The following is a 19,156-nucleotide window of genomic DNA, read 5'->3' on the forward strand; positions in this document are numbered from 1 at the left end:
AGTTGGGCTCCCGAGACAGTTTCTTTGGAGCCAAAGTCTCTTGATGGAGACTCTTCTTCGGAATTAGAGTCTTCTCTTCCACCGGCTATCCCCGAGGAGCTTCCACCGGTGGATGTTTTTGAGTCTTCAGCAGATGGAGAGCGACAGGGAGAGGTTCATCCTCCTCCTCGTTGTGCCCATGACACACTCCGAGATTCAGGAATCGAGGGGGTCCTTGAGGAGTGGGAATTGCAACATGGACTGCGGAGGGTACGGAGGAATCAGGCACATTCTTCGGAGCTTGTCTGCTCCAACTATTGTTTGCTGACCCGTGTTATGTAGGATCAAGAGCCCACTTCAATGAAGGAGGCTTTGCAGTCTGATCATTGGCTGGGATAGTCCCTTGCCATGTATCCCTCCCGTTCACATGTAAAGCATGTGTTTGCAGCCATTAACTCCTTGCATTGTGCAAGTGTTTCCAAGTTTTTCTATGTTGGATCCTATTTTCAGATTTGCTCCTCTTTTCAGCCTTTGATCCTTTCCCCTTTCAAAACACTAAAAACCCTATTTTATTACAGATATGCAGAAGTATTGCAGCTAGGGATGGCAACTTCTTGAAGAACCACACAAGCTATGGCAAGAGGCTTGGACAAATCTAGAGGCAAGGGGACAAAAATGGTAGCTCATTTTCATTGTTATCAGAGCTACGAATCAGAAGATACATTTCAGCTGATTTTCTCTCTTTCTACAGCATTCTCTCATCTCCTCCAGTCTATGCTCAAGTATTCTCAGCAATTCTCAGCCATGGGTAGCAGAGTACAACCAAATTTGGTGGACAGCAGAGAGTTTACTGCTGTAAACCCTAAATTACAGCAGTCATTAGAGCTTAGCAGCACCTTGGGGCCCGTGCCATCAGTCAAAGGCATTGTACACTGAAATCAGCACCGGAAATTCGTGGAATTGTGAGGATTTCAAATGCCAGCCCATCTATTGTGAATTTGGGGCGCATTTGACCAGTTGGGGTTCCATTAGAGCAAGTCCTGGGTGAAAATCAAGGGGCAATTTGCCCGAATGCTTTGCTGATTATTGGAACAGCAAGGGGCTTTTGAATCAGCCAAGGATATTGTGAAATCTCGGCTTGTAACTTATCCATCAGCAATTGAAATTAAAGAAATACCGAAAGGGGCGCCAGTTTTGGGGCCAACAGGGTATCCACAGTCCAAGTTTATGAAGGTAAAGTGAGCATTTCAGTTCATGTTCATTCGCTAATTTCTGTAATTAAGTGCTTAATCAGGTTAAACCACCCTATCTGAGAAGGAAAGCTGGTTTCAGTAGCACCAAAGAGATGCCTGAAGCTTGGCATTGGAAGGGGAAGCCTCCGTGTCAATCGAAGGATCAAGATATCACAAAAAGAGATCACAGAGTTACCATTGAATGGCCAACAATACCATGTCTTCAGCCTAGTCAGGATTGGTGTAAACTTGGAATGTTAGTTCTTAGCTAAAACACAAAATCTAGCATGTAAGTACCAAAAGAGAATTGAATCTGCACAGCGGGGCTTCATATTGAGATGCTTTAGTGTTAAACTAAGAAAAGAAACAAGGCAAAGCTGAAGTAAAAGTAAAATCAATGAATGATAAGCTCTCTCCTTCTCCCCATCAAAGGATTCATTCTACACGTTGCGAAAAAAAAACTAGGCCCCTATCTAATCCCTAATAGGAAAGCCATATCCATTCACTTGAAGCTCATTTTTCCTTCATTTTCTCACTCTTGCCAAGTGGACCAAGTCACTAACACTATGATCTAATTAACCACTAAAGTTTCCAGCAAGTCTACACATCAAATTAGAAAGGAGAGGAGATTTGGAAGATTTTGAAGACCCAAGGAACAACATCAGATTTCAAACTAGTATCTTTTGATACTACACTGCCATTTCTTGTGTCTCTTGACATATCCAAAGCTAGCTCATTACTGGCCTAAACCTAAGAAATTTGGTGCTGATTTGCTCCTATTCTAGTCATTCAACATGGAAAAAAACTCATCGATATGCCACTTTAAAGGAGGTGGGTTTCATACCTGGTAAACACGGATAAATCTTATCTTGATGAAGAAGGGCTTATGGGCGATCACCAATGGTGGTTAGGGAGAAGAAGCCTTAAGATGTTGCTCTTGCAGTAGCTTGGCAGAAAAGTAGCTTGGCAGAAAAGTGATGATAAGGCTCAAGCCATCATAAAGCTTGAGTTTGGATGATAGCTACATCCATCATGTGGATACTTGTGAAACCTCTCATGACACATGGGACCGGCTTGAAACCTTGTTTGGAGCTCAATCCAAATCCTCTAAATATGGGAAGTTAATTGAATTCTTCAAACTTGATAGGAAGAGCACTACCTCTTTGGCAATGTGTAGTGGAGGATAAATCAAAATCCTAAATGTGAGTAGTCTAAAGGAAAAATTAGCCTATTGGCCCAATTGAATAGCCTTAGAAGCTAAGAATGAAAATACTAGACTAGCCTCATTCTAGACAAGCCTATTAAACCTTCATTAGCTCAAATGCACAAGTGTGCATTAGTGTCCCATAAGCAAAGCCCTAAACTTTGGTTGGTTCCATTCAATGGTTGATAGTAAGTATTATTTCTATTCTTTTTAAGCAAATGCTATCAATTTGGTTTTGTTTCTTTGGTTCAATCTAAGGAAGGGTTGTCACTCCTTTTAGGACTTGCATTTTCTTCTTGAGAAATCTTGCCATCTCAAGGCTTATTGAAACGACCACCTAAGATCCAACTTGCAAATATGACATAAGCTGTATCCACAAACATAAGAAGAATGGATATCGGGATCTCATAGCCATAGAGCCAAATGGGCCCACACCCCAGTCTGGGAGCTAGTAGCTAACCAAGTCAAAATAATGTTCCAAGATCCGGGAGTCCATATCACCCTATTCGAGATAGCGTACTTGTTAGGCATGGACCATCATAGTCCCGTGAGCAAACGGTGGTTTTGTGCATGTCATTCAACCTTGTGGGAGATAGCAAGTTGACACTCTGATATCAATTAAATGTCTACTTAGGATCCAACTTGCACATGATACACACCACAAGCCATATCCACAAATATAAGAGGGATGGACATTAGACTCAAGGAGGATATACTTTATGCATATATCTCCCATAGACAATCTGATTGGGGCATTATCTTCATCAAATTGAGTTTGCTTTTAATAATAATACTAAGCATTCGGCTACTAGTTATAACCCATTTATGTTGATGTACAGGTAGAGCGGAAATCACCAATTGCCATCAAGCTCAAGGGGGCAAAAATGCAGTCCATGTCAAATTTTTTGCATGAAATGTAGAAGATGTTGACAATTGCAAGGGAAAGCATTAAAATGGCCCAGGGTCATGCCACATTGTATCCTAATCCTTGAGAGCTCTTGGAGGGCATGTGAGTTTACCTTAAAGCCCCAAAGGACTTTGCTTCAGTAACTATTGCATCTTTGAGGTATTGTGGTTCTTTCTAGATTACCGAGAAGATAAGTAGCATGTCTTGAAAGCTTGATTTACCTTTAGATATCCAAGTTCGCCTAGTGTTCCATGTGAGTTATTTGAAAGAACAATTGGGGCAAGGTGAACTGATAGTTTTGATTGAGGAAGTCTCGAGGCTTGAGAACACTACTCGTTATATTCCACTTGGACCTAAATTGGTTGACCATAGGATGAAACTCTTTCGCTGAATTGTTTATGTGATTATTTGATCAAGTGGAAAAACCACTTGAAGGGGAAGGCTATATGGGAGTTGGTATATTCATTGAAGAGTTATTTTCCCCACTTCATCCTTGAGGATGTTGTTGAGGATAATTTTCATTCATAATGGCCTTACTAACATTTGACACAGTGGTAATGAAGTAACTTAGTGCAAATGCACTAAGGGCACTTTGAGATAAGAGCACTCGAGTCCTATAAATTGAACTCTAGGCCCTCTAGTGCAGATCATTGTGTCATCACCACTCTTGGAATCCTGGCCTATATGCCGACATGCCTATATACTAGGATGTTATGGGCTAGTGTTATGGAGGACCAGCTCTTGGGATGTGGTCATGACCTAGTTTGCTACTAGCTTTGACCAAAGGTAAGCTCCACACCATCCTAGCGTATGGACGCATTGGCCTATAGACCAAAAGTTCAATAGTAGTAATCACACAATGATGTGTACTATAGGGCCTTGATTCCAATAAATAGGACTCAACTGCCCTAACTCCAAAGTGCCCTTAGTGCATTTACACTTAGTCACTTCATAACCACTATGACCAATGCTACTAGTGCCCTTCCGAATATCCTAGGATGTAACACTTTCCCTTCAAAGAAGCGAGATACTAGAGCCCCGTTTGAAGTGCACAATGTGAGACGGCCCACGTGTCTTCTCATAAAAGCTAACATTTGAGAGATTGTGCATGTTTTTGGGAGGAGCACGAATCTCGTGGTAGTTGCTCTACCATACGAAGATGGAGGCATTTGTTGCAACAAGAGCTTGATTCCCTTGTAGGAGGTGATTGGCTATCTTGTTGAAAGTCATACTTGGTTTGTTTTTCCAAGACCTCAGCTTCCCAAGGTCTTGTGCTTGAGATTTGAGGAGAGTATATTCTACTTGTGGAGAACTGCTATGCTTAATGGATTACTTCTATGGCTTGTAAAGATATGATAGGGTTTGCAGAGAGAAAACACAAAATGTACTAACACAGGTGAACTCAATAGCTCAGGCAGTAGTGCACTAGATGCAAACCCAAAAGACAATGCAAAACGCAAAACACAATGCAAAAACACAAATACAAATGGAGAAGAAAGAGAACTCTGAAGTGAATGAATCAATGCTATAAATGAATAAGAGAATGTACAAAATGCTGGAGGGCACAATTATCCAATAATTGGTGGCTCATGTGGGAGTGGGTTGAGGGAGGTGTCGATGTGTTAACCACCGGAGATGGATCTTGAGTGTAGAAACCACTAGTCAGAGCACAAACTGCTGAAGAAAAGTGCTGAGAACACAAAAACGACCTGTTGTAGATGCAAATGCAACTCAGGCTAATTCTGAAAATGGAAGAGTAGAAGGCTGGAAACCAGAATGTAGCAATCTTTGGGGCTGAAACTGCTAAATGCAGCAAGGCAACTGCTTGAAGATGATGGCAAGTGATCATCAATAGCAGTGGGAGGCTGGGTGATAGTGGTAGATCGTGTAATAGTAGTCGTTGGAGGGCTTGAACTTGCAAGACAAGGATGGATTGAATGGTGGATAGTCTATCTATTTATAGATGTAGAAGGATTCTCTCAAATCCAAGTTTTGCGTATGGGACACAAACTCTATGGGACCACACACTGTTTAATGAAACTTTTAGTAATTTACATGTTTTGGGGCTGTTTTAAAGAGCTAATGAGTTTGTAATGCATTTTTAGCTCAACAACGTGTCTTAGGCCGAAAAATTGAACTAAGAAGTGATTGGAAGAAAAGCTCAAGTCCATTTTTTCCCCAAGGCGTCCCACACCAAAGCAACCAAGGCATTAGACAAAGGGTGCATGTCGGCTACCCAGTGGCTTGCCAAGACTACAGAGGCGATGGTTATCTTACCAAGGGAGCCTAAGTGATCACTCACGAGAGGCTAAGGTATTGGATAAAGGGTGCTCGTCTCTTGCCTAGTGGTCTATTAGGACTTGCAAAGATGGATGGAACCAAAGTGAACAAATTTTTTGGTGGAGAAGATATGGTTTATAGCTTATTAAGTAACCGTGCCCTAGGGGAAAAATGAAAGGGGACGATTAGATTCACCACATCACAAATTAGACAAGCTATCTTGACCACTTGAGGGTGTTGATGATGAAGGAAAAGGGAGAAGAAGTATGTAGGTGTGGTGGTTAGGTAGTGAACGATCTGTTGGTGGAAACAACTCAACATCTGCGTAGTGGTGCTCTACTCAATGAGATGCATAGAATAATGCTATATGATGACAATTTATGCCACTTGGATAGTGTTCCTCGTGGGGAAATTGTCCACTTGTCCAATTGCCCTTTTACAAAGATGATGATGATGATGATGCAATGCAAAGGAGAGGTACAATAGGCAAGGGAGGTTGATGTCAAGGATAAATGTTGAAACCTCTAGAATACCAAGAAAGGGTAGGAAACCCCCTCTTAACCATGGATGTTGATGGCGAAGGAGGAAGAGGACCTTGATGTCGGTCTTTATTTGGTGCTAAGAACCATGAAGAATCTGATGATGAAGGTAGACTTGACATCACTTATTTGAAATAGCCAAAGTAGAATGAGCCATTTGGATACCCGGAATATGCCCGTACTTGATCTTGGGAGAGGGCTCCTATGCTGACCAAGTGGAGTAGGCAAGCGTGAATTTCAATCTCGAGGGAGGGCTCCATGTCAATTGAGAAGCGCCACGATAGTAGTAGATCAAATGGATGAAGAATGAAGACTTGACCTTGCCCAATTGGAAGAGCGGGGAAAGATCAACCACCAAGGCAGTCCGGATGCGCACGTACTCGATCTCGGGAGATGGCTCCAATGTTGACCAAGTGTCGTAGACTTGCTTGAAACTCAATCTAGAAAGATGGCTTCTATGCCAATCAAGAATGTGAAGGCACAACCACCAAGATAGTAGTTTACCTATCATGAAAAATAAACAAACTAGCAGTGTAGAAAATGATGGCTAAATGATAAAAAAACACCTTGACTAAAAGGAATCAAAGACAATTTCCAAGAGAAAAATGATGCCCAAGATTCGATCTTGGGAGAGAAGATATTGTCTTCATCTCCATGCTAATGGAGGCAATATTTACAAGGTAGAAACTAAAAGAACTTTCAGCTTAGGTAGTGTCAAGAAATAACTGAGCAACTAGAGAGACAATAGGGTTTGTAGGGAGGGACACAGAGTGTGTACGACAAACACTGAGAAGAGAAGAGAAAAGAAACTCGGAGGAATGAAATGAAATAACGAAGTGAATCTAATACAAGGGTGTTGTAGCATGAAGGATGCCCTAGAGCAGGGAGATTGTCGAAGAAGCCTCCAAGTCTACAAACGTAGGGATTATGAGGTGTCACCCGAAGCAGAGAGAGTGCCGTCAAAGAGGAGCCTCTGAATCCGCAATGTAGGGATGATGACTAGTGATGCTTGGAGTAGGGAGACTGCCCTTGCAGCACAAGGAGCCTTTGAGTTTGCAAAGGCAAGCATGAAGATTGATGCCAGCTACTGGGAGTGGCTCCAGAGAAGATGGAAGAGCTAGAAACTGAAAATACAAATGTAGGCAGTCTTTGAAGATAGAAGTGCCATTTGGAAGAGTGACGCTTGATAAGTGGAGAGTGGCCAAGAACCAAAACACAAATGTGTGGAGTCTGGAAAGCCAACGCGAGGTAGAGATGAGCTGTCACTAGGGGGGAGAAGCTAACACTAGTAGCATGGGCTCCAAACACAAACATGATATTGAAGGCGATAGGGCCCTTGAAGAAGATGATGGAAGGAGAGAGGAGAGATGAAAGTCTTGGAAGAAGTGAGAGAGTGTATTGAGTGCAAGTGAGGAACGAATGGGAGGTGTCGTATATGTAGGTACAAACAATCTTGAGTCTCTCCCATTGAAGTCTCTTGTATGGGGCTTCGGCACTCTCGGAAGACTCTAGAAAGCCTTTTTGGGTTGGAAACTAAATCAAAAAATGGAATGAAGAAGGGAAATTGTACAGAATGATGTGGTTTCCCAATACCCCCTCTTAGGCCCAAAAAGGAGCACAAAAGAGGAGTGAGGTGAAGAGAGGAAGATCCACCATGTAATCGGAGAATACCACTTGAAAGGAGAGCTTTGAAGATAGTTAGGAGACTGGATGAGTAGTAGAACTTGAAATACAACCTTAGGTGAGGAGCCACTAGCTCCGTTATACCATGCTAGAAGGAAGACGAAGGCCTAGTCATAAAGTTATGACGGAAAATCCAAGGACCTCGATTGAAGATAGATCCTTTAGAGATTGGGTAGAAGGGGAGGAAAGGATTGCTCAAAAGAAAGCCACTCCTCGAAGGTAAATGATGGTGGGTTAGGAACTTCAAGAGTAGTTGGATCCCACTCTAAAATTGGAGGTGTAGGAGTCCCCCTCTGAAGCTGAAGAAAAAGGAGATGCCCCCTTAAAGGCAAAGGAAAAAGATCTCCCTTTGAGAGAGATACAGACTCCAACTCATGGATCATGGATGTTGAGGTGTCTAAAGGACGAAGAAAGTAATGCTGATCGTGCCAAAGAAGGTATTTGGGCCTTAGAAGGAGTAGAAGCTGGAGAGTGTTGAGAGATGTCTTCTTGAGCTTGAGGAGAAGAGGGTGGGGTAGAACGAGACTCAAGGGAGCCAAGGGTGGGGAACCGCCGCGGGCTCTCAATGGAGTGGATTGTGGAGGAGACGTGGACTATGGGAGCCACTAGACCCGAAAATTGGGGGGGGGGGTGGTGGAAACTTCCATGCAGGGTGGTGGTCTTACTTCCATGCAGGGTGGTGGCCTTATCGCCACGTGAGGTCTTAAAGCCTGCATTTGCTCGGAAGGACTTAGTGCGCGTCGGATGCGTCTTATTGCGTTGAGCATAGTAAGCTGAGAGTAGATGTAGAATGATCTTTGTGGCCCAAAAAGGAGTAGTAGCACAAAGAGTGCTTGCTGGGTGGAAGATGTATATACTCTAGTGGGGTAGGGAGCAAAGGCCGATGTCGACAATCTTTAGGGGTGTGACCAGTCTTGTCGCAGTAGGAGCACCCACTAGACACACAATCTAACGGTGGACAAGCCATGATACCGGAGTGGCAACTTGTAAAAGGGGGGGTGGGAGGGAGAAGATGGATATGTCCCAGTGATGCATCATAAATGGTAAGGGAATCAGATATTGATGCTGGGCCTACAATCTATCTTTGCCTTCACTGATGCAAAGGATCTTTGTGGCTCACTGAGTGCCTTTGGCTCTGACACTATGTTAAGAAATGATTGAGCAACCAGAGAGACAATAGGGTTTGTAGGGAGGATGAAATGAAATAACGAAGTGAATCTCATACAAGGGTGTTGTAGCATGAAGGATGCCCTATAGCAAGGAGATTGTCGAAGAAGCCTTTAAGTCTTCAAACACAGGGATTATGAGGTGCCGCTTGAACTTTGAATCCGCAACGTAGAGATGATGGAATGGTGATGCCTGGAGTAGGAGATTGCCCTCAGAGGACAAGGAGCCTTTGAGTTTGCAAAGGCATGTGTGAAGATTGACACCAGCTGCTGGGGAGTGGCGCCAGAGAAGATGGAAAAGCTAGAAATTGAAAATGCAAATGTAGGCAGTCTTTGAAGATAGAAGTGCTAGCTGGAAGAGTGATGCTTGATGAGTATAGAGTGGCTAGGAACCAAAACACGAATGTGTGGAGTTTGGAAAGCCGACGCCAGGCAGAGATGAGCTGTCGCCAGGGTGGAGAAGCTGACGCCAGTAGAATGGGCTCCAAACACAAATGTGACGTTGAAGGCAATAGGGCCCTTGAAGAAGATGATGGAAGGAGAGATGAAAGTTTAGAAGAAGTGAGAGAGTGTGTTGAGTACGAGTGAAGAATGAATGGGAGGTGTCGTATATTTAGGTACAAACAGTCTTGAGTTTGGCCCATTGAAGTCTCTTGTATGGCGCTTTGACACTCTCCGAAGACTCTAGAAAGCCTTTTTGGGGTTGGAAACTAAAACCAAAAATAAAAATGAAGAAGGGAAATTGTACAAAATGATTTGGTTTCCCAACACCCCCTCTTAGGCCCAAAAAGGAGCACAAAAGAGAAGTGAGGTGAAGAGAGGAAGATCCACCATGTAATCGGAGAATACCACTTGAAAGGAGAGCTCTGAAGATAGTCAGGAGTCCGGATGAGTAGTAGAACTTGAAACACAACCTTAGGTGAGAAGCCATTGGCTCCGTTACAACATTTTGGAAGGGAAGACGAAGGCCTAGTCATAAAGTCACGACGGAAAATCCAAGGACCTCGATTGAAGGTAGATCCTTTAAAGATTGGGTAGAAGGAGAGGAAAGGATTGCTCAAAAGGAAGCCACTCCTCGAAGGTAAATGATGGTAAAAAGAAAGCCACTCCTCGAAGGTAAATGATGGTGGGTTAGGAACTTTGAGAGTAGTAGGGTCCCCCTCTGAAATTGGAGTAGTAGGAGCCCCCTCTAAAGCCGAAGAAAAAGGAGATGCCCCCTTTGAGGGCAAAGGAAAAAGATCCTGCTTTGAGAGAAATACGGACTCAAACTCATGGATCATGGATATTGAGGTATTTGAGGAGGAAGAAAGTATTGCTGATTGTGCCAAAGAAGGTATTTGGGTCTCAGAAGGAGTAGAAGCTGGAGAGTGTTGAGAGATGTCTACTTGAATCTAAGGAGAAGAGGGTGGGGTAGAAGGAGACTCAGGGGAACCAAGGGTGGGGAATAGTCCGAGGCTCTCAATGGAGTGGATTGTGGAGGAGATGTGGGCTGTGGGAACCACGAGAACCGAAAATGGGGGGGAGGGATGCGTGGTGGAAACTTCCATGCAGGGTGGTGGTCTCTAGGAGGACTTATCGCCACATGAGGTCTTAAAGCCTCTGTTTGCTCGGAAGGACTTAGTGCGCATTGGATGCGTCTTATTGCCTTGAGCATAGTAAGTTGAGAGTTGATGCAGAACAATCTTTGTGGCCCAGAAAGGAGAGGTAGCACAAGGAATGCATGCTGGTGGAAGACATACTTTGGTGGGCTAGGAAGCAAAGGTCCATGTGTTGACGATCTTCGGGGTTGTGACCGGTCTTACTGCAGTAGGAGCACCCAATAGACATGCAATCTAATAGTGTACAAGCCGTGATATTGGAGTGGCAACTTGTAAAAGGGAGGGTGGGAGGGAGAAGAAGAATATCTCCCTGTGACGCATGGCAAATGGTAAGGAAATCAAACGTTGATGCTGAGCTTGCAACTTGTCTTCACCTTCATTGATGTAGAGGATCTTCGCGGCTCATCGAGCGCCTTTGGCTTTGATACTATGTCAAGAAATGACTGAGCAACCAGAGAGACAATAGGGTTTGTAGGGAGGAACATAGAGTGTGTATAGCAAACACCAAGAAGAGAAACTTAGATGAATGAAATGAAATAATAAAGTGAATCTAATACGAGGGTGCCATAGCATGAAGAATGCCCTATGATAGGGAGATTGTCAAGGAAGCCTCTAAGTCCACAAATGCAAGGACGATAAGGCGTCGCTTGAAGCAGGGAGAGTGCCGTTGAAGAGGAGCCTCTGATTCCACAATGCAGGGATGATGACTGGTGATGCTTGGGGCAGGGAGACTGCCATCGGAGGATAAGGAGCCTTTGAGTCTGCAAACGTAGGCTTGAAGATTGAAGCAAGCTGTTGGATGTGACGGCGGAGAAGACGGAAGAGCTAGAAACTGGGAATGCAAATGCAGGTAGTCTCTGAAGATAGAAGCGCTAGTTGGAAGAGTGATGCTTGATGAGTGGAGAGTGGCTAGGAACCAAAACACAAATGTGTGTAGTCTGGAAAGCTGATGCCATGTTGATGATAGAGACGCCAGGTGAATGAGAAGTATCCACAGGTGAAGTAAGCTGTCACCAAGTTGGGGATGCTAACGCCAAGCAAAGATGAGCTGTCACCAGGGTGGAGCTAACGCGAGTTGGATGGGCTCCAAATGCAAGCCTAATGTTGAAGGTGACAGGGCGCCTGAAGAAGATGATGGAAGGAGAGAGGAGAGACGAAAGTCTTGAAAGAAGTGAGAGAGTGTGGTGAGTACAAGTGAAGAATGAATGGGAGGTGCCATATATATATATATATATAGGCACAAAAAGTCTCGAGTCCCTCCCACTGAAGTCTCTCGTATGGTGCTCCGACACTCTCGGAAGACTCTACAAAGCCATTTTGGGGCTGGAAACTGAAACCAAAAATGGAAATGAAGAAGGGAAACTATACAGAATGATGTGGTTTCTCAACAGGCAAGACTTGAAATGTTAGTCCGAATTGAAATACAAAACCCAACATGGAAAGATCAATAAAGAAATTGGTGTGCCAGATGTTTCACAGTGAGATGCTTTGGATGTTGTGGGCGTGAGATGTAGTGGAAGTGAATATAAAAAAGTATGGCTAAGCCTAAAGCAAACTATCCTAAGGTTCCTTAGGATAACCTAGGACTCCTAAGAGACTAGCTTAGGGGAAGGTAATGGCCACACTAGTCAACAATGCTACTACGAGGCAAAAAGGGGGATCCAGGATCCATTGCACCGGCAACCAACTATTGATGACGACAAATACTAGGGGGTGGAGAGAAACTGTACTACCTCTAGGAAGACCCCCTCTCAAACTCCTTGGAGTGGCATTATCATTGCCGATAGGGTTGAGGAATGGGGATTGGATTCAGCTTTGGTGTGGGTAGAAGGCCCTTAGTTGGGAATGAGGTGACTTTGGGTGTGGGTTTGAGACCTTTGGCCTTTGAGCGACAATTGTCTTCTACATGGCCGGGTTTTTGACAAAATGTACAAAACCTATTCTTTTTAGGCAAGAAGTGCCATGAGGGTATTTGTGAGGGTGTGAGTGTATCACTCCCCTTTTCCTTCAAAGAAGCAGACTTACCAAAAGGGTCTTTGTGAGGGCGTGAGTGTATTGTCCCTTTTCCTTCAATGATCATCGATATCGGAACATGTTTAGGGTCAATCAAGGAAGGCGGAATTGGGTCTAAATGTGGAGATGATTCCTTTCCACTTCTTGTTTCCTTCAAAGAAGGAGATGATTCATCAACACAAGATGGAGACTCATCAACACAAGATGGAGGTTCATGTGTTTGAGCAATTAAGGAGGACGGGATAGTGTGGAGGAGGGGGATTCCCCACGCAACAGGACCAAAGAATAGAGTAATGCAGTTGCGGGTGTGTAAGGCACAATGTTAAAGGATATCATTCTCGCTAACGATGTACTTGGGTGCAAAGTGGTGTCAAGAAATGATTGAGCAACTAGAGAGATAGTAGGGTTTGCAGGGAGAAACATTGTGTGTGTACGACAAACACTAAGAAGAGAAGAGAAGAGAAACTCAAATGAATGAATGAAATAATGAAGTGAATCTGAGGGAGACTACCGTTGAAGAGGAGCCTTTGAATTTGCAATGCAGGGATGATGATTGGTGATGCATGGAGCATGAAGAGTACTATGGAAGGGTAAGGAGCCTCTGAGTTTGCAAATGCAGGCCTAATGACTGACGCTAGCTATTGGGGATTGATGTTGGAGGTGAAGGAGTCGTTAGAAGCTAAAAACACAAAAGTAGGTAGCCTTTGATGCTAACCCTTGGTGGAGATGCAGGTCGCCAGCTGTGAAGGAGATCCCAGATGCAGCAAATGCAAATGGGTGGAGCCTCCTGACTGCCAAATGCAGGGTGTAGGGGCTGGTAATTTAATGCCATGATGATGGAGGAAGTCACCAGGTGACGAAGGAGCCGCCCAAATAGCCAAACGCAAGCTCGTGATGCTGTTGGGAGGAAAATAAGCTAATGCTAGTAGTCAGAAGCCAATGCCAAGCGTAGGAGTGCTGTTGCTCACTATATAGGAGGGTTGCCAGTTGAGGAGGAGAGAAGCTGCTACCAAAATGCAGCCCAAATAGTGGTGGTCCGTGGAGGTTGGCTCTTGGCAGTAGGAGGTGATGGTGGAAGGAGAGAAAAGAGAGATGGTGGAAGATTGACAGAATGAATCAATGGTGTGTAGAATGAATGAGTGGTGCTGAATATATAGACACAAATAGTCTGGAGTCTTGCGTACTAAAGTGTCTCAAGCGGCGCTCCTACTCTCTCAAAAGGCCCAAGAAAGCTTTTTTGGGGCTGGAAACGGAAACCAAAACATGGGAATGAAGAAGGGAAACTATACAGAATGATGTGGTTTCTCAACACCCCCTCTTAGGCCCAAAAAGCGCATGAAAAGAGGAGTGGGATGAAGAGAAGAAGATCCACGTTGTAATTCGAGAATACCACCTGAAATGAGACCCATGAAGATACTAGGAGAGGGATGTACAGTAGGATCTGAAACACAACCTTAAGTGAGAAGCCACTAGCTCTGTTACACTATGTCGGAAGGATACAATGGGCTAGTCATAATGTCATTGCTGAAAATCCCAAGGGCCTTGATCGAAGATAGATCCTTTACATGTAGGGTGGCATTGGAGATAAAATTGCTCAAAAGAGAGCCAAACCTTGGAAGTAAAAGATGTCGTGTGAAGAACTTCAAGAGTAGTAGGGTCCTCCTCTGAAATTGGAGGAGTAGGAGCCCCCTTTAAAGTTGAAGAAAAAGGAGATGCTCCCGTGGAGGGAAAAGGAAGCAAATCTCCCTCTATATCCCCCTCTAAGAGAGATAGGGGCTCCAACTCACCAAGGTGTTTGATGAGAAGTATTGCTGGTTGTGTCGAAGAAGGTAGTTGGGGTTGTGAAGGAGCAAAAGCCAAAGAGTGCCAAGGGATGTCTTCTTGAATTGAGTAGTAGAGGGTGGGATAGGAGGCTGAGGGTGAGCCAAGGGTGGGGAAAATCGTGGGCTCTCAATGGAGTGGACTATGAAGGAGATGGGGGTTGTGGTAACCATTCGACCCGAAAATAGGCATGAGAAACCTTCGCGCAGTATGGTGGTCTCCAAGAGGACTTATTGCCTCATGAGATCTTAGAGCCTCCATTTGCTTGTGAGGACTTAGGGTGCATCGGATGGGTCTTATTACCTTGAGCATAGGAAACTAAGAGTCCATACAGAATGATCTTTGAGGTCCAGAAAGGAGAGGTAGCACAAGGAGTGCCTAGCAGAAGACGCATATACTCTGTTGGGGTAGGAAGCAAAGGTGGATGTTGACAATCTTTAAGGGTGTGACCATTCTTGCCACAATAGGAGCACCTAGTAGATAGGTCATTTGTCGGTGGAGATGCCATGGTACTAGAGTGGCAACTTGTAATAGTTAGGGTGAGAGGGAGAAGAAGGATATCTCCCAGTGACGCAGTGGAATTAGAGTAATAACAGATGTTGATGCCAAACTTGCAACCTGTCTTTGCCTTCTCTGATACAAAGGATCTTTGTGGCTCATTGAGTGTCTCTAGCTCTAATACTATGTCAGAAATGACTGAGCAACTAGAGAGAGAGTAGGATTTGTAGGGAAAAACACAAAGTGTGTATGGCAAACACTGAGAAGAGAAGAGAAGATAAACTCAGATGAATGACTCATAGCATGAAGGATGCCCTGGAGTAGGGAGACTGCCAAAGAAGCCTTTGATGATGATTGGTGATGCTTGGAGGAGGAGGATTGTCGTGGAAGGTGGGGAGCCTTTGAGTATGCAAATGCAAGCCTAATGATTGATGCCAGTTGTTGGGGAGTGACATTGGAGGTGGAGGAGGAGTCAGAAGCTGAAAACACAGAAGTAGGTAGCCTCTGATGTTGATGCTTGGTGGAGATGCAAGTCTCCAATTGTGAAGGAGATCCCAGATGCAACAACACAAATGAATGGAGCCTCCTGATTGCCACGCAGGGTACAAGGGCTGGTAATTTGACACCAAGATGATGGAGGAAGTTGCCAGGTGATGGAGGAGCCGCCTACACAGCTGAACACAAGTTGGTGATGCTACCCGGAGGAGAAGCTTATGCTAGTAGTCAAAAGGCAACGCCAGGTGTAGGAGTGTTGTCGCCCATTGTGTAGGGTCGCCAACTGAGGAGGAGAGAAGCTACCACCAAAACGTAGCCTAGATGGTTGTGGAGGCTGGTGCTTGGCAGCAGGAGGTGATGGTGGAAGGAGAGGAGAGAGATGGTGGAAGATTGATGGAATGAATCAGTGGTGTGTAGAATGAATGAGTGGGGCCGAATATATAGCCACAAACAATCTCGAGTCTTGCCCACTCAAGTTTCTCGAGCAAGCGGCACTTTGACTCTCTCGAAAGGCCCAAGAAAGCCTTTTTGGGGTTGGAAACGGAAACCAAAAATGGGAGTGAAGAAGGGAAATTGTAGTGAAAGATGTGGTTTCTCAACAAGCGGGATACCTCTGAGTGTCTAGTGATGGCCTAAAACCTTGATGTACATTAAGCACAATGTGCACGAAGACGGAATAACCTATTGTAGGTCTAAACTAAGGATCTACATTAAAAGAAGAGGAATCTAAATGTGAAGTGAAGGTTGGAGGGAAGGGCGGGAAATGTGAAGGTGAATGGGAAGCACCAAACTCATACTTAAATGAAATAGAGGATGAAGGATTACCTTGTGGAACATCTCTAAACATAGAGTTTTCTTCAAATCTATATCGATACCAATTTGGGTCTCCATAGTGACTTATAGTTGGTTTTTGCATAATTGAAGGAGCAATATAGACAAATTAGACTAACAAAAATGGATTGTGCGAACTTGCCATGAAGGGTTTGAACTTTCGGCTATGCCCCGAGTGGATAGTCTTTTCTCAACTAAGAGGCGATTAGTCTCGTCGCGGTTGAGTGCTCCAACTGAGATGTACCTTGTGAAGGAGTATGAGATGAAGAAGAGTTGAGCCTTAGTGAGCGATTCCTACAAGAAAGGTTAGTAGGAGCATTGTCCTCCAAATCAAGACCATGATGCCTTCTTAGGGCCTCCACTGAAGGAGTAGTTGGGAAAGCATAAGAGGATTTGAAGATGGAGTCGTTTGAGCAATCGCGAATTAGATACTCATCATTTGTGTATCTTGCACAAAACCAAGCTCTCCATGATAGCCACCATAGGATAGTCTTTAAAAGAGCATTGGCTTTGTGAAAATATGCTAGAGTTTGCAGAGAGAAAATACAAAATGTGCAAATGCCTTTTAAGGGCCTCCATTGAAGGAGTAGTTGGGAAAGCATAGAGGATCTGAAGATGGAGTCGTTTGAGCAATCGTGAATTAGATTCTCATAATTTGTGTATCTTGCACAAAACCAAGCTCTCCATGACAACCGCCATAGGATAGTCTTTAAAAGAGCATTGGCTTTGTGAAAATATGCTAGAGTTTGCAGAGAGAAAACACAAAATGTGCAAATACGGCTGAAACATAGTAACTCAGACATGAACGCAGTGAATAAAAACCCTAAACGCAAAATGCAAAAGAAAAAAGACAAAGAGACAAACACAAGGAGAGAAGAAAGAGAACTTTGAAGTGAATGAATCAATGTTGTTAATGAATGAGAGAATGTATAGAATGCTCAAGGGCAGAGCTGCCCAACAGCCGGTGGCTCTTGTGGGAGTGGGCTGAGGGAGGCGTTGACGTGTGTCATACACCAAAGATGGATATCGAGTGTAGTAACCACCGGTTAGAGTAGAGGCTGATGAAGGGAAGTGCTGAAAACACAAAAATGGCCTATTGTAGATGCAAATGCAAATCAAGCCGATAGGGATCTCCTTGGGGCCTGTTGTCTAGTAGAGGGAAGTCAACTACATTGCTTCCTGGTGAATGTGAATCTGAGGTCAATTGATGAAAACAAAAGGTGCTATGGTATTTGTGATGTACCACATGGCCAAGTTACAATTGGAAGAGCTTTGAAAATGTTTGGATGACTGATGAGTTGCCCATTCAAGCTCAACAACAAAACTTTCTTGCTGTCAACAATAAAGAACATAAGGTTTGAAACGTTGCCAATAGGCATAGTTGCAAGTCCTAGAGAAATCTACTAGTGATATTAAACTTTGATGATTAGACCCTAGGTTTGGAGACTTCTATGCCATGTTCAAACCATAGGATTGTAATGGAAGACTTCCACAAAACAGACTTTTCATCTACTTGTAAAGGCAGTCTTTGATTCTGTACTTAATGGGCATTTTAGAATTTTTGTACATTACTCATTCCTCCCCGCAGCTCACAGCTCAAGCACATCAGATTTGGAACCTTAAAAAGAAGCTCAGGTGGTGGAAGAAGCAGCTACCACAACTATGTGGTTCGAAGCTTCTGCTAAGACTTCTCAATTGGAGATTTAGGGTGGCTCTTTTTCAGTAGGATATTGGAGAAACATGAAGGGGCTTTTGCAATTTGCATGACATGAAGGGCAGCTCTTTTTCAGTGGGATATTGGAGAGACATGAAGGGGGTTTTGCAATATGAATGACATGCCCTCAGCATAGCTGAATTGTGCAACATTTACTCTGGCATATGCTATTTCAAGATTTGGATGCTTGACAATAGGCTAGGGAGATTATATGACTTGAGATTGTCCACTGGATAGGACTTTAGTCTCTTTGGATAACACACAGAGTATAATACCAAACATTTTAATGCCTTGGATGGAGATATGTTATCGTCTTGCAGAGTCTCTTTGTGAGTTGCGACGTCCTTGTTTTAACAACAGGTCATTTACCATCAATAATTTCATATTTTGATTTTTGTTATGTATAAATCATCAGGAGTTTTTCATATTTAGGCCTTCCATCTTGTCACAGAAATTGAAATGAATAAATAAAAATATAAATGTGTGTGTGTAGAGAGAGAGAGAGAGAGAGAGAGAGAGAGAGAGAGAGAGAGAGAGAGAGAGAGAGAGAGAGAGTCACTCCTGTATGCCTGCAGAATGATGTTTCCAGCAGCTTATGAAAAATCTGAAGGTCTCAACATTTGATTTTAACTTATTTTTGAATGATTTGCAGCATTGCAATCTCCTGAATCAGTGCCTATTTACTGCAAATGCATCAGGAGGTTTATATTCTGGGTCAACTGAAGAGGTAATGCATTATCTGACTTGGTACCGTAAAGTTCATACACTTGTAAAATGCCTTGGTTCAATGGTGTCCATATAAGGCAATACTCAAGTCAAGTCCCTGTTACCTATGAGTTGAACTCTTGAGCAAACTAAAATACTCAAAAGCAGCAAAAGTATTCTTAAGCTGAAGTAGCCCAATGATGTGTGTTCTGATCTGATGAACAAGTGGACGTGGTTTTTCTAATCTTGCATGCTTTTGGACATCAACATATCTGATGAAACATTTCAGGGATGTTTTCTTTATAGTAAATGGTTGACTCTCTTGGGACACTTTTCAAGCTGTTGTTTGTTAGATATTTTTGGTCATGATAATTCATAACAGACCTTATGGGTTTGGACTTTCAGGATGCACTCTCCAATTTTTGAGGCTTCTTTGCCCGACTTAATCCTGGAATACATGGTAGCTGATGCCAATAGAACTGCTTCTTGGG

At 43.7% G+C, this 19,156-nt stretch overlaps 1 protein-coding gene across 2 annotated transcripts in view; it reads left to right on the forward strand.

Moving 5' to 3' along the window:
• Positions 1 to 19,156, forward strand: part of LOC148020795 (homogentisate prenyltransferase) — a 130,229-nt gene that overhangs the window by 11,188 nt on the left and 99,885 nt on the right. For both annotated transcript variants that reach the window (XM_087698605.1, XM_087698606.1), the window contains one exon: positions 18,613 to 18,687. In XM_087698605.1, coding sequence (XP_087554731.1) covers positions 18,613 to 18,687 — 75 coding nt within the window. Of the gene's footprint in view, positions 1 to 18,612; positions 18,688 to 19,156 lie in introns of those variants that run through there.

Source organism: Lygodium microphyllum, chromosome 18 (assembly GCF_053477565.2).
Source record: "Lygodium microphyllum isolate KBCC chromosome 18, Lygodium_microphyllum_v1.1.10, whole genome shotgun sequence".
NCBI lineage: Eukaryota > Viridiplantae > Streptophyta > Polypodiopsida > Schizaeales > Lygodiaceae > Lygodium > Lygodium microphyllum.